Genomic DNA, 16,728 nt, shown 5'->3' with positions numbered 1-16,728 from the left:
AATACTAGAACTGAAGTTGCCTCTGCAACTTGAATTCACCCCCTTTCTGTGTACACATTGTAAGAGAGTGTTCAATTCTGTGATCACATACGACTTTCTCCACAAGACCACTGTTTTATAAAGTGCACAACTGGACTTAATTTGCGGATGACTCATGGCTGTGTAGTATAGATTCTTACCCCTCATATGTTGTGGAACTTGGACAGTAGGTAACAAGCGAGGCAGGAGACAACAGAATACAAAGAGTGGTTTCATAGTTGAGGCAGCCAAATTCTGTCTTGAAGAACTGGAATCTATCCCTGTGCTAGCCACAGAGTTTGTACGCTAGGAAAGTTCCTTAAATCCAACTTTTCACAGCTGGTCTCTATTCACATGTTCCTCATTTTCTAAGCATTAGACTTGAGGCCCTGGAGTCTGATCCTAAGGAGTGCCCACCACTCAGTCAATGAGAGCTGAGCTTTGAACATATAAAGTGCTACAGAATGCTAAAAAACTCAGGGGAGTGGGGAAATAAAGGTGCTAGGCATCTAAAACTGAGCACCCAAAATTTTGAGTTTTTATCTCTGTGACCCATCCATAAAACAGAGATACCATCATCCCTGTCACCTCATGGGGATACTGTAATAAATTCATTTATCACATTCAGATACTATAGCAACGAGTGTCACAGAAAAATCGTGAAGATCAGGGTTTAAATACGTATGCAGAAATAAGACAACTGGCCACAAACTGAATTATAACCTTAATTCTATTATTTCCAAACTTTTAAGCTGTTGCCTTTGTAAAAAACTTTTATGGTAATGTCCAAAGCTAAGTACTTTACTGATGAATCACCACCAAGACATCCATGCCCTCTGTTCCCCTTCCTTCTATTAATATGGCTGTCAACTCTTATCCCTCTCCACTTCTCCCCACAAGGCCCACACAGCCCTGGCTCAGCCTTACCATCTGCTTCTTCCAGTCCTGCTCTTATTTTTAAGTAGTAATAACCAGAGCAGATCCCCACACTAGAATCACATGCTGAAATAATGAAAGAAAGGCAATGAATCAAAATGAAGGATGGTCTGAAAAAGCAGGGCAAGGTGAAAACGATCAAAAGCATTCAAGCCCAACCTCACCTGAAATTTCTGAATGCTGTCAACAAAATAGAACAACAAGAGTCTTGTGGCACCTTATAGACTAACAGATATTTTGGAGCATAAGCTTTTGTGAGCAAAGAGAAACTCAAGTTTACATTGAACACAATTATCTGACAAAATGCTCTGAAAACTCACTTAAAATTTATGCTTGTAGTCTAGTGGTTTTCTAACTAATTTTAACGAGAGTTCTCAACCTGATTTCTGTTTTCTGAAGGAAAATATCAGTCTTTCTGGAGACAGCTTTACTTCCTTTGTTACTTGAAGATATGGTCATTTTAAAATGTATATTTTGCAGTTCATGTTCAGTTAACTGAAGTTGTTTTTTTTTTTTGTTTGTTTTTTTAAAAAAGTGAGATTTTTATGACAAACCTTCAGGACACCACTCTAAATTCATTGTAGGAGCATTACCCAGCCAGGGCCACATCAATAGAAAAACAACAGTGGGCTAATTCCATGCTCAAAGTTCTCTGTTGGTGGCCGACTAATTCTGCTCTAAAGTTTTCTTGTGGGAGAAAGATATTTAGTAATCTATTGTTCAACAGTGCTTTTTTTTTTTTTTTTTTTTTTTTTTTTTTACCACACAAAAAAACAAAACAAAACAGGAAGCATGATTTCAGCATTGAAGTAACTTGGCATCTACCCAAGTTCTGAAGCAACTTCTAGAGAAAACAAGTGCTTACTGCATCATCAGTGCTTCAAACCAAACACATTATCTAAGTGTTCCATAATCTGCACCAAGTCCCAATTGATTTTGGCCTCTACAGTCTTAAATGCGTCTACCTTCCAGTAATTCTTTCATGCAAGTGTTTGTGCACTGATTTTTGGAGGAGGGTGTCGGGGGGGGGCAGGAAAAGGAGCAGAAGGCAACTGGTGGAAAAGTGTTCTTCTCAGGAAGAATTAATTTCCACACTTATGTGACAGAGCAATGATTGCTTAGATTTTAGGGTGAATTGCCAAGGTTACTTTAGGTGTGAGGGAATTTATTTTGATGCGGGTAAATATCTTTGCCCAAGTAAGTCTTGTACAGGCAGGTAGTTTAATATTTTTACCACCACGCTGTACATGTATTATTTTCAGCATTTCACCACAGGTTGAACCTCTCCAATCTGGAACTCTCATTGGGCAACATCTGTAACCTGATATTATTTCAGTTAGCTAGATCAGGCGTGAGCAAAGCGGGGAGTGGGCCTCCTCAGGGAGGAGGTGAGAAATTTCGTAAGGAGGGGTGCAGCACAATTGGCTGCTAGGTCTCAGGGTTATTCATCTCATTAAAAATTTTGAAACATGTTAGTTTCTATGTATGTGTATTCACATTTATGTACAGATTAACAAAGTTTTTGTGTTCTACGTACTTGTTTTCTTACACATGCCGAAAGGGCTTTCCACCACCCCCTCACATATGAGCATAACCAAAATTTCCATCGGTTTGGATTACATTAGAGAGGTTGCAATGTAAGAAAGCCAATACACATTAGTAAAATACAAGTTAACAATACTATGGGAGTGACTGGAGTAGTTGCAATTGATTGTGCACCTGGGAAGAATTTAGAAAGCTCAAGACTTCTCATAATTACTTTAATTTGTTTTGTAGCAAAGCCAGATCTATAAACTCACACACTATTACACTTTAAAATAAGGTTACCGGCAATAATGAGGAAGTACTTGTATTAGCTTTTATTCGGCAGCAAACATTGTGCATTGGAAGTATGTTTTAGAGTGGCCTAGAAAGGAATATTTTATTTGCGTGCTTTTTCTGCTTCTTTACTGTTTTTAAAGAAGGCTCAAAAGACTTAGCTCCTTTCCTGTCTGCTTTTTAATTAAGAATTCAGGTTCCATCTGCTATGACTGGAGAACTAGTGGAATGACATGAGCCAAGGGAATGAATGCTCAGTGGCAGAAGAGGATTCCTTGTCAACCTATTTTCTGTTTCATGTGTTTGATATCTTCAGTGGACTAATATTTTGATTAAATGAAGCTTTTTTTTTTTTGGTTTGTTAAAATATTTAACATTGAAAAGATGGCAATTTTAAAACTCACACAGAGGCACCCACAGGGTCCTATGAAAGCATTAGGGAAGACTAATCTGAATCTAGTACTTCTAAGACAAGAAAAATTTAGATTTTTAAAAGTTTCAGGACCTAAACATATACAAAAGTAGCACCATACCAGAGGACTCTCTCCCTTTTAAAAATCCTTAAAGATATGCAGAATAGCAACAGTTCAAATGACAAGTCAACTGTACAGTGAATGTCTACATCTGTCTTCTATTACCAAACTCAGTCTGAAATATTGACAAAAACATTACAAATTTTAGTCAAAAATATTTGTCAGCTTCTGAGATTAAGTACATTCAAAGCCTCTAGCCTTATGTTTAATTCAATAGTATTTGCAGGTTAAGAGATTTCTCTATGCCACACTATCACTTTCATAGAAGCATAAGGCTGGAAAGGATCTCAAAGTCTTCATAGTTCAGCTCCCCACATCCTGAGATGGAACCAAATAAACCTAAACCATCCCTGACAGGTGTCCGTCAAACCTCTTCCAAGAACTTGCACTGACAGGAATTTCACAACACCCACTGGAAGTATATTCCAGAGCTTAGGTACCCTTATGTTTAGGAACCTTTTCCCAACATTAACCTAAATCTCTCTTGGTCTGGGTCTACAAACTTTGAAGGGGGCACATTAAATCAGGGCAATGGGAGATTACTAATGAAGTGCTGTGGTGAATACGTAGCACTTCATTAGGCTAATTCTCCTGTGTGGCAACTTCAAAGCCTTGAACTTCGCAGTGCCAGCATACATGTAGCCGTGGGCACTTCGAAGTGCCTTTACTCCTCAAAATTCTGGGGAAAAAAGGCACTTCGATGTGCCCACAGCTACATGCATGCCAGCACTTCGAAGTTTGATGTTTCAAAGTTGCTGCAGGGGAGCATTAACCTAATGAAGCGCTGCATATTCACTGCAGCACTTCATTAGTATTCTCCCATTGCCCTGATTAACATGCCCCCTTTGAAGTTGGGGGCAAGTGTAGACAAGCCCTTTCTGTTGATTAAAATCATACCTACTTCTGCCATCTTCAGTGGACGTGAAGAACAACTGGTTACCATCCTCTTGGTAAATTTTATTTATTCAATTAAATTATAATCATATAACTGTATATGAAGAGCAATAAATTAAAATTGCACCTCTGAACAAACTTACATCTGGATGATAGTTTCTATGTTCTTTTTGTATTTGCAAAATATATTGGCATACTATAAGATTAAAGTTCATATTTATGATGATAACTTCAAATTAGTTCCACTGAAATGCAGTTGGAATGGCAAAATACCAAGGTAGAAATACTTACTACTTAAGTATGGTTTTCCAATATCTGTATTTTACTCAAGTAATTTGTAACTCAAGTCGTTTAGAAAATATTGTACTTTTCACTCCACTACCATTTCCCGAAGCACTTAGTTATTTGCTACTTTCATCACCCCACTGACACTTCAATGAAGGTTGACATTCAGTGAAGGACAAATACAAAGTACTCCTCTTTGGGAAGAACCATCAGTTTCACACATACAGGCTGTGCCTACACTAGCATTCCTCTTTCGAAAGAGGCATGCAAATAAGAGAAATATAAATGCAAGTATGGCACAGATTTACTTATTTGGCACCTCATTTGCATATTCTTTCACAAGAAAAGCAGTGTAGACACGGCTCCCTTGCAAGTAAATCCCATCTTCGAAAGAACCCATCTTCCTAAAATAAAATCATCATCACAGGAGAGCAACAATGGTCTTATAAGCTTTGCACTTTGTCAGGTGTTCAATGGGTCCCAGAAGCCTTGGCATGACCTGGTACCCAGTCTGGCAGTTTCATGCTAGATATGCAAATATTAGTGGATATACAGTTTGTGTTGACAACCTCATCAGAATTGTGGATGTCTGAAAAGAACCACTTCAATAAAACAAGGAAGTGTTAAAACATTCCAGGGCAGAGCTACTTCTCCCCTACTGTCTGAATAGCTGTTAGGGTTTCTGTTACACGACAATGAAACTTATAATGAGCAGTGTAATTTATCTGCATCTATTTCTACTCCTTTAGGTTTTTTTTTTCCCTTCATTTTAGTATTTAAAATGATTACATGGGTCCAACACAGAATTTGGAATGCAATTCTCAGAATCACAGATGGGTGGAGAACTTCAACCACAGTAACAAGGAGCAGGTTTCCAGCAGTACTGGCAAAACTGCATTTTAGGGACTCAGTAGGCACAATTATCGATGTTAGTGCTGAAAAACAGCACAAATGTGCATCAGCATGAATATGCACATTTTAGTCAACTGTAGGAATACCAATTCCTTAACCAGCACAATTTTGCTCAGCAATATTCTTCTTACCATACTAAAAACACCCTTGGCCTGGGTGAAAGAATGACTATTTCTTTGAAAGAAAGCAGATTTTAACCAGGGAGGAATTCAAAAGGTATAGGGTTCTTTGTATAACACCCTCTGATAGTGTGTAAAAAGCCTGCAAAATTGTTTTTCTTTGAAGAGAACAATTCAGCACTGCCAAACACAAATTAAAGAAACAACTTTCATTTGTTTAATGTTGGACGACTTTTTGCTACATTTTAAAACAACGCTGAAATCTAAGACCAGAGGTTGGAGCTCAGTGACAAGTTCCAAGTTGCTGCACAGTAAAAGCATCCCTGGACACAGCAGACACACTACCCAGGTAAGACAAGAGAAGAGCGAAAGAAAAGGATAACAAGTACTAGACAGCGATTTCCCTGTTCCCTTCTTCCTTTTCATTTTGTTAACAGATAAAAGTTACTGTGTCTGTAGTAAATAAAGACAGAAGATATATCTTCTCATTTGACTGGGAATAACATAAAAACATGCATTTTCCTTATTGTAACTTTTCCACCCAGGTTCAAAGGAAAAGTTTGCTTTTCTAAATATCAGAAAAATAATCCAGTCTTTTTAATAGCTAAATGATGTTCTGAATAATCCCACCCTTTGTAGAGCATCTCTTTTTGGCTATTCAAACATTTTATTTAGCCAGTCTTTTGAGTCATGTGCTATTTCTTAATACCGTATGTAAACAGATTTAAGAAAATTTTAGTTAGACTTAATTCACTTGCTGCATTCCTTAGATGATTAAAAATCCAAGATCTAAAGATACTTTAGGAACATAGATTTTGAATACATCATTGCCTACAAGCAGCATTCCATCAAGTGTCATGTGCGCTTAACTAATTGTTAACAGACTAACTGGATGAGCACATAGCTGGCTGTTAATATGTCAGCAAAGGCTTTAGAACTCAAAGCATCAGAGTGTGCAATAACCATACCTTACTCAACACCAGCTAATCAAATCTAGTACATTTGCTAAGGCCAAATTTATCAATTTTCTGTACAAACTAATGAGACCAACGGAAGTGTTTTTTTGTTACAGCAGAACTCAAACTGCAGAGGAGATGACAGGAGGGAAAAAGAAGATGCTGAAAAAAATATTGGCACATCCTACCATTTTCTTACCTCTCAATTAGAGTACTGACCACACAGTGTACCTCTTTCAGGCTCATTTAAATATTTGGACCTATTGGTCAGTGTGTGTATATATATTTGAGGGCAAGAATCAGACCCACATAACCTTGCAGTGGACATTCACTACCATAACTATTGCTCATAACTATCTTACATTGAGGCCAGATTCCAAAAGTATAACTTACACTAGCCTGCATGTGGCTAATTCCCTGAGAAGCAGAAGCTCAACTTAACAGTTGCAGGATATTACCCTTAGGCTGTGTCCACACTACAATCCTCTTTCGAAAGGGGAATGCCAATGAGGCAAATTGGAAATGCAAATGAAGTGTTAATTTACATCATGCTTAATTTGCATAATTGTATATTCTAAATAAAAACAGCAGTGTAGATGGGCTTCTTTCTAAATAAAACCCCATTTTTGAAAGCACCCTTCTTCCTAATTTTTTTCAGGAAGAAGGGTGCTTTCAAAAATGGGGTTTATTTTGAAAGAACCCTGTCTACACTACTGTTTTTCTTTCAATAGACTCCTTCAAAAATGCAATTATGCAAACAAAACATGAGATATATAAATCAGCACTTCATTTGCATTCCCCTTTCAAAAGGGGACCGTAGTGTAGACACAGCTTTAGTGTTCAGTAACACTGCAACATGGCATGGTTTACAGTACAAAGCAGGTGACTGAGGGCAATTATCTACAGCTGACCTACTGTGTGACCTCCACTGAGCCACCTGAACTCAGTTTCCCTATTGTAGAAGAACAATATTTCACCTCCATAGACTGCTTTGAGAAAAGCAGTTAAGTATTTTATTACAAAAGCAACAAGCATTCCAGAAGGCATTTCAATTTATCTATTTCAGTCAATGATCCTTCTATGCCTGAGCTGACAATTTTTGTAACACCTAACACCTGAATTAAGCACAGCAGAAGGGAAAGATTATAAATACAGAAGAACAGCCATACCGGGTCAGACCAAAGGTCCCTCTGGCCCAGCATCCTATCTTCCAAGGGTGGCCAAAGCCAGGTGCACCAGAGGGGATGAACAGAACAGGTAATCAAGTGATCTGTCTCCCGACAATTTCCCGGCTTCTGACAAACACAGCAGAAGGACACCATTTGGACATTGTTTCATTTACAGGCCAATCTATGACATTCCTCCTTTCAAGCTTACAACCCCAGAAATAGTAGTTAGAAGAATCAAGTATTAGAGAATAGGCAGCCAATTACCCCAAGGTACATTAAGGCACTCCACTGCTGTCAGTTCATGAGCAATAAGGCAAATAGGATTTTTTTGGATAACTAGCTTAAGTGCATTTTCTGAAAATTACTGTCAACCTACAATTTACTGCCAAAGAAACAGCGTATTACAATATAGTTAGCTATGCCACAGAACGCTACAGCATACTCCCTCTTAAAAACCAAACTCAGGCACTTCTTGTAATTGGCAGAGTAAAGTAAACAAACCAAGACTTTAGATGTATCTCTCATTTTTGATTGTATTGTGTATATTCAGTATCTAAAGGGATGAATAAACAATTTTCTAAAACATTTTACACATGTAAGATAAAAATGGCAGCTCTTTTGCTTTTTGTAGCTTTCCCTGCCAGCGGGGGAGATCCCACGACTCAATCTTCCCAGAAACACAGATTACCAAAACTTCATGGCAATATTTTCAAGGCTTTTTAAACAGTTTGTTATTTACACAGAATAAGTGTTTCTAATAGAGTTAGCTCGCATGAGAAATAGTGTCAGAAATTCAGACTAGCAGTGATCAGTTTTTCACAGAAGATATTAACTCCATTCAGACCCTGCACTGAATGCACTGAAGCCCATCCTGTCTTTCTCCCATGACAGATATATTTATTACTTTGCATATTTTAAAGTAAATTTCTGCTTTAAAGCAAGTTCTGCTTTTCTGCCTTCAGTATACACAAAGTACTGAATTCTAGCATGCCACAGCTTCATTCTAATACTATGATTTACTCCATTCCTTCATGCTGCATGAATGCCACAGGCTGCTAAATGAACTATACAATATGAAGTTACCATTATGAGCTCATAATCTTTGCCAAAACACAGAAAATATTCCATTTTAAGTTTTATTCCTCCCAGCCTTATGTAACTTTCACCAATACAAAGCAAAAAAAACAGCAAACAAACCTCATCCTTTCTGCTTCAAATTTATGTTTAGTCTTTACCATGGTTGTGGTGGTGACAAACTAAAGAAATTCACACAAGGCCTCTATGTGGAAATTTTTTTGTTGTGTTTTGTTTGGGGGCAGAGACAGAGCATTAACATCTTTTAGCCTTCCCATAACTCTCAAGATCCAATTATCTGGGTGGTCAAGCTGGTCTTGCGCTTGATCTTCAATAAACAATTCTGACATGTTTGAATGTATCAGATGAAGAAAAAGTATGACATTACAACAGACTTCAGTTTGCAGCTGCATTACAATTCAAGAGTCAAAACACACACATGCTTCAAATCCCTGTCTTTTCCAGTCTAAATAACCTCCTATTCAGAATTTCAAAACTAAGCTGGTTTGGACATGGTTAATACTTGAACAGTCAAGAATCACAGACATAAGCTTAATATTTTTAAGGGACCATTCAAGATGAATTACTATGCTAAACAACCTGTTCCACCTCATATTAACCTGTAATACTACAAGTACATTTCCCAGCCTGTAAGAAGAGCTCTGTCAGCTCAAAAGCTTGCCTCCCAACCATCTTTTTTTTTTAAAATAACTTTGGCATTTAAAGCTTATATTCATAAGCAGTGTGCAAACTTCTTGGCCCTCATATCTGTATCCATTTTGATACACTTTTTGAACATATGGTCATGCATCATAACCCCATCCCACAAATCCTGCCTCATTAAATGCAAATGAAGGGCATTTAGGGCATGAGTCAGGGCTTATTGGCAACACTCCCTTTAATTTTTTCCATCCATGTGCAGATATTTTCCATTTATGTGCGGAATACTTTTATCTGTACTGAGACGTGTGCGAGTGTGTGCCACCATCAGAAACAAACACCTATCTGCAGGCACTCTGATAACCAGTGGGGTGGTATCTGACTCTCTCCTGAGTTGCTGCACAAGTGTACAGCTTACAGAGAACAATGTTGATTGGTGAAACAAGGCCACTGGCAATAGAAAATTTGCTTATCTGACTGCAGCAACACATGTGGGTAAGGAAAGAGGCAGGTCACTGCAGGAAAAGAGAGCATGGTCTCCGGTCTTGGGCAGTGGAAGTCACCCTGGAGAATCTGATTCTATCTATGCACATTACAGTGACACTCAAGGAGCCCAATTTATTTAGCTTAAACAGAAAGGGTGACAATTACAGTTTGAAAGCATCTTTACAGGGAAGAAATATTTATACACCTTTATCAGCTAGACTGAAGAGCCCATTATTAACTATCTGATGGGTTTTCCAATCTACCAGAGAAAGTTTTAACATGATCCAACACATGAAGTTAAACTTAGGCAAATGTAAACTAAAAATAAACCCTGCGCTCTTAACAGGGTGTAATTAACCACCAGACAATTTACGAGTGACTGTACATGTAAGGGCAACAGACATAAGTCATTGGCAGGTGAGACTGAACCTGCGACCTTAGGGGCTAAAGCCATGAGCCTCTACTACATGAGTTAAAAGTTAATTGGTTCTTAACCAAGGCTGTAGAGCAGACTTCATTCTTCCTTGCTAGTGGTCCCAGTGTCTCAAGGTTACATACAGATTGTCTATCACTGAGTTTTTAAATCAAGATTGGATGTCTGAAAGATGTGCTCCAGCAGTTATTTCGGGTAAGTTCTGTGGCCTGTGTTTTACTAGAGGTCAGAGTGGATGATAACATGTGTCTCTTCTGGGCTCAGAACTTACGAAACCTGTTGTGACACTTGGGGATTTCACTCAGACCAGTAAGGTTGGGTCACTGCCTGCTCTGCTATTCTGGATGACTCAACTACTTTGTACTGTAGCCTACAACCCTAACACCAAAGCCAGTCTTATAAGCATACTCATCACTTGCTCCCTTACACTGCCCATTTACTTTTTGCAGTCACATTCCTCTCCAACATCCTCTCAGTCCCAGATTTCCCCCAATCGGCTGTCAAAATAACAGTATACTGAGTTGATTACTGCCTCTCCCTCAGTAAGAGCGTTGCTATTACTAGCTGTGTGGCAACTCCCCGACATACCCACCACATGTTTTTCTTCGCAGCAAACTTTCCAGGACCCTACCAGTCCCAACCTGGCTTTGCAAGTTACAGGTAGCAAACACAATGTTCCCCCAACTTCTCACAGAACCATCCAGTGTTCTTCTGCAACACTCATGTAAGTTTGCTGCTCCTTGAAAGAGAGTCACAGATGCTAATTAACTGGACTGAATACTTAGTCGCATGAGAGTGCTGATTTTTTTAAGTAACAGCAAAACAAGCTTATTTAGCAAAATGACATAGGATTAAGTGACAGCAAGTATAAGCAATTAGAATAAAAAGGGTTACAAGCCAACAAAAGCAAAACAGTTCTAAGACTAAAACTTGTTTTTAGCATATTACTATCTTTTCCTAAGCAGGCTTCTCACCCAGTCTGTTCCCAAACACTTCAGCCCCTCGGACTTCAAGCTAAACTTTTTCTCTGCTGGGTTGTAGACAGCATGCTATACTCCCAAAGTTGACTGAACCTACTTCAAGGGGTAATAAGGCTTCCCTGCTGTTCTTCCTGTCTTGCTGACTTCCAAACACTCTGCTAAATTCATATGTAAAATGGGGCTACTGTGGTTTTGATTCCACACTGCTTAATTTACACCAGAGACAGGTCAGCAGCTACCATCCCTCCTGTCCAGGAGAAAATATGCTTTAAAACCTGCCCAAACAAAGGAAGAAACATATCCGTGAGTACCCTTAACATACACATTTCACAGTGTAGTCACCAGTGCACCACAGACTTTTATAGAAGTCCATACTTGGTACGCTTTTGTAATATAGCCATCCTTGTATACAGACAGTTCTATTGACTAATACAAAGGTCAAATCCCACCTTTATAGTTCAGAAGTGGCCGTCCCTATTCACTAGGCTGAAGGTTTTGTTTACCTTTTATGTAAATGTATCTCCATTGTATTTGACTCAGGACACAGATGATCAGACAAATGCCATTGTCTAAAAAGGGAGACTTAGACACAGCTTGCCAAACATACACACGCCCAGTGTGTACACCTAGCAACAGTATTAATGATTAGTGAGTTATCAGGTTTTCCCTGATAGCTTACTGGCTACCTTTAACATATACATATTACCACGCTGTCAAAGGTATTAAGCTGCTGACAGTAGAGAATCACTCACAGACCTTCTGCATCACACATGCCTCTGACAGAGAGAACCATTATGATGCGCAGCAACATCACTTAAGACAGATTTCAGAGATGGCCGCTCATTGTTTTCCAGGTGCCTAATTTGTGATATCCAGGTTCTAATTTGCTGGCATACAACTGCAACTGTGAATGCTCAAAATGGGAGATCTTATTTGAATATATGAACTGCCATATATTGCTGAGTACTGTGGAAAAATATGTTCCAGCCATTTCACACTGGACACCCAAATTAGAGGACACTTGACAAGTTGGTCTTAATTTGCATCTAAGAAAGAAGATCACCTCACTACGGTTCTGAGAAAATAAACTGACCATTCGTAGAATCGCTCAGATATGATCATGTACAGCTTATAAGGAAACTAATTCTGCATTAAGAGCAGGCTTTAAGGTGTATAGTAAATTAAGTATAGAAGCACTCCTTGAATTGAGAGAATAGAAAGAAATAGAGAAATTCTAGCCATACAGTGAGAACTATCTATTCTATGCATTGAATGACGCAGGGAAACATGAAATCACATAATTATAATGAAAATGTACACTGGGGACTCAGTTGAAGGTTGCAAGGGATATATTAAATCTGCAGTTCCTAACTTTCAAGTACTTGATTTCGCAATTTTAATATAATTTTGCATGTTTGTAAAAAGTGTAAACTGAAAACTAGTTCTCTTGTGGAGTCATACTGACCACACCTGGGTTAACATTAAACTAAAACATTAAACTAAAGCTGGTTGAAAACAGCAACATTTACAAGAGTAAATATTTTTCATTTTGTTTTGAATGTCCCAGAATAAATTTGTTTCAGTGAAAAATTAAATGAAAAGGTATTACTATTTTCATCAAGAAAACTCTTTTCCCATATTTTTCCTCCTAAAAAAAGGAAAAAATTGGGAATGTCCCTACAAAGAGTTTTAGTCTGAGGTATTCACCTTTTTAAAGCTTTCTGAATGATAGTCTGAAAACATAAGATTTTTAAGGAGTTCAAATGTGTATTATTGGTCAAACATTTCATTTAGTTACATGCTATAAAGTTTTTCTAATTTTCAAGACAAACTTAACAGCAACTAAACAGATTGGCCAAGGTTACAACACACAAATTTGCAAGTCAAAGTATTGCAATGTATGTGCAATACACAAGAGATGGAGTGTCTAATCTCCCATCATTAAAGCAGCTCTTTTACATTAGACACAAAATATAGAACCCATCCTACCACAATACTAGAACTTTTATATAGTGTTACAGATGTTGCCGGATTTGAGATGTTCAGCCTATAGTATATCCAGTTCTGTTCGCTTGCCATTTGTGCTTTATCTCCCATGGACAAGAGTCTCAGAGGGGTAGCCGTGTTAGTTTGTGCCTTCCCCCTGCAACTCCCACCCCCCCAAAAAAGGGCAGTCTTGTAACACCTATAAACAGATTTGGGTATGGCCAAGTTTCCCCAAGATCCCATAAAGTTTGTTTATAATGCTCAGGCTATGTCTACACTAGAAAATTCCTTTGAAAGGGGGATGCTAATGAGACACTTCAGGATATGCTAATGAGGTACTGCAAGGAATATGTAGTGCCTCATTAGCATAATGGCAGCCGCAGCACTTCAAAAGTGCTGATTTCGCTTGCTAGCAGCTTGTCTACATGGGGTCCTTTTCAAAAGGACCCCACAACTGAAAGTGGCACTTCTGAAGTGCTGTGGCCACCATTATGCTAATGAGGCAATGCATATTAATTGAATCACCTCATTAGCATATCCAGAAGTGTCTCATTAGCATCCCCTTTCAAAACGGGGGGGGGGGGCGATAGTGTAGACACAGCCTCAGTGTTCTGTGTTAGTTAGCTCTAATTTAATCTCTGAATGTCTTCTAAGAGCCCAATAAGCAAGGGAAGTGTTGGTAATGCTTCTAAACAACATTAGCCTCCAATGCTGTGGCAAATTCTGTCATTCAGCATCAGTTACATCCTGAGGGTGCTGGACCAGAGAGATTCAACACCTTGTTTGCTCTATGGATCCAATGAATGTCTGCCTGACACACTTTGTTTACTTTACACGCTTTTTATATCCACAGCTGATTATGATTAGTAAACATTGTTCACAGGGGTTCCTATCCATAACTCTAGACATGATGCTTTAGTGAACCACACAGTAATAAGAGCAGGAACAGCACAAGGAAAGCTGGTAATATCGGAAAGCAGGGCATCAAAACCTGACCAAATATGCTTGGAGTTCGCTCGAAGACGACACAAGGCAGAGAATGTTATCCCCAAACAGCTTCCTTAAGTACAGAGTGGCAAAAAGAATACAAGATGAGGGTAAGAAAAAGATCAATGTGCAAGGAGAGATAACTGCATAGAGACAGGAAATTCACCAGAGAAGAAAAAAGTGGCATAGGGAAAGAGAAGAAAACTGACAACTGTTTACCGGCACATTAAGGAATTACTAATGCACCCAAAAAGAGCAACTCAACAAACAGTCGCAGAGAGGTATTCATACTGTATGAAAAAGTGATTCTTAAAGCCAACTTAACAACACGCTTTTACAAACTTGTTGCTGAACAGGACATAAGCGCTGCCTTTCCTATTTTCCCCATGTTTTGCTCAGAAGCCTCCACAACATTGAACGTCCCCTCGCCCAAAGGGGCTGCCAAGGCAGTTGCTCCGGGGCTTACAGACGGATGTAAAGCAGCAGCTCCAGCGAGTCAGGATACCTCCTCGCACGGAGTAGTGGCGCTGCTCTCACAGACACCGATTTGAAACACCCGGCCACCCCAGCCCACAGAGCACCGCTCCCTCAGCTCTGAAGTTTAAACACTCCACTTTACAGCTCGGCGCGCTCGCCCCCGGCCTCGGAGTAGTGTTTGGAAGGAAGCGAGTTGCCAAGAGCTTCCCCGGGAATTTGCTTGCAGCAGGCACTGCCCTCCACCCGCCCCGACGACACATGGGCGGCCACGCTGCATTCGGATCTCCACCGATGTCAACACCGGCACCGATTCCCGTGAGACGCTCTCGCAGATCCCAGACACCGGGGTGTCCCTGCGGGGCCGATCCCCCCATTCCTGCCCTTGCAGCAGCAGCAGCAGCAGCGTCACGCCCTCAACGCACTTCGGCAAGTTGTAAATGAGCCCCGGGGCGGGGGCACTAGCAATGAGAACTGGCTGGCGAAGGGGCAAGGCGCGGGGGGCCCGCAGCGAGCGCGGACACACACCCCTCACCCGCAACTACTCACCTCTTTGATCTTGGCTCGTTTCTGCCGGACGCCGGGGTCCGCCGGCTCCCGCCCCACGGCCCCGACCGGCTCGCGGAAGCGCAGACTGGGCAGCCCGGCGACCCCCGCCTCCTTCCTGCCGCGCCGGTCCTGGAGAAGTTTCTCCTTGTCCTGGCGGATGTCCTGCCGGATCTCCTCGGGCAGCTTCTGCAGCGTCTCCTTGGCCTCGCGCAGGGCCCGCTCGTGGTCCTCGCGGATCTTGGCCAAGTTCTCCGCCGCCGCCGCGGCCGCCGCCTGCCCGGCGCTGCTGCTGCTGCTGCTCGCGGGGCCGGCTCCGGGCGGCGGCGGCGGCTGCAGGGCGGCGGAGTGGAACAAGACGCCGCTGAGCAGTTTGGAGGAGTCGGGCAGGAAGAAGATGGCCCCGAAGCAGAGGGTGATGAAGGCGCTGAACACCAGCAGCAGCACAAACTTCTCGGTCAGCCGAAACGCGCTGGGGCCCGACGCCTTCCTGCCGCCACCCGGGCCGCCGCCCAGCGGGCCGCCCAGCGCGCCGGGCCCCGCCGGGCTGCCGAAGAGCGGCAACAGGCTGACGGCGGGCATCGCTCAGCGCCCCTCGCCAGCGGCCGCTGCAACTTTTCCGCTCCGCTTTCCCCGGCGCCTCCGGCCACGGCGGGGCGGGGCGGGGCGAGCGGCGCAGCGCGGCGCTGCTGCCTGTCAGCTGCTGCCCATGCCGCCGGCCCCGGCACCCGCACGAGAGCGCCCCGGCCCCTGCTTCTCGCGCTTCCTTCCCCGCCCGCCTGCCACCGACTGCTGGACTCGGCCTGCCACTGCTGGGGAGAGCGGCGCCGCCCGGCCAATCAGCTCGTGGGCGGAGGGGAGTAGGCGGGGCGGGGCGGGGCGTGCGCGCGGGTAGCGGAGAGAGAAGCACACGCACTGGGGCGGGAGACGGAGGTGAAGGGCAGTGACTTCGGTTCGCTCAAGCGGCCGGGGGCTCCCTGGTAGCAGCCGCCGCCGCCGCCGCCGCCGCCGCGTGTGCGGGGCACTAACCCCGTTCGGAGGGGTAGCCCTGCTAGTCTGTAGCGGCGCTCAAATCCCAGCAGTCCTGTAGCACCTTAAAGACTAACCCCCTTTATTTATCAGAGGGGTGGCCCTGTTACTCTGTATCTGCAAAAACAAGAAGTCCTGTGACCCCTTACAGACTGACAGATATTTTGGAGCATAAACTCTCATGGGCAAAGACCCGCTTCATCAGATGCATCTTCTGCTCCAAAATAACTGTTAGTCTGTAAAGTGCCACAGGACGTCTTGTTATTTTTATTTATTTGCTTTCCAGTGAAGTGAGTCTTAGCAACAAAAGCTCATTACCAATTAAAATTGGTAATCTCTAAGGTGCTACCAGAGGCTTTTTTTTTCCTTTGTAACACCGTTTAATAAAGGCCCAGCCGTGTCTTTAATGGGAGTTGGTGTAATCTGTGTGTAG

At 41.9% G+C, this 16,728-nt stretch overlaps 1 protein-coding gene across 1 annotated transcript in view; it reads right to left on the bottom strand.

Moving 5' to 3' along the window:
• The window catches only part of MAN1A1 (mannosidase alpha class 1A member 1), a 193,202-nt gene extending 177,101 nt beyond the window's left edge, over positions 1–16,101 (bottom strand). Inside the window, exon 1 of the mRNA XM_074990664.1 lies at positions 15,270–16,101. Within this exon, the coding sequence (XP_074846765.1) occupies positions 15,270–15,848 (579 nt within the window). The 5' untranslated portion in view covers positions 15,849–16,101. The remainder of the gene's footprint in view (positions 1–15,269) is intronic.
• Positions 16,102–16,728: the final 627 nt, after the last annotated feature.

This window comes from Carettochelys insculpta, chromosome 3, assembly GCF_033958435.1.
Source record: "Carettochelys insculpta isolate YL-2023 chromosome 3, ASM3395843v1, whole genome shotgun sequence".
Taxonomy (NCBI): domain Eukaryota; kingdom Metazoa; phylum Chordata; order Testudines; family Carettochelyidae; genus Carettochelys; species Carettochelys insculpta.
The sequence above is the reverse complement of the archived record's forward strand: the minus strand, read 5'-3'. Positions and strand labels throughout refer to the sequence as shown.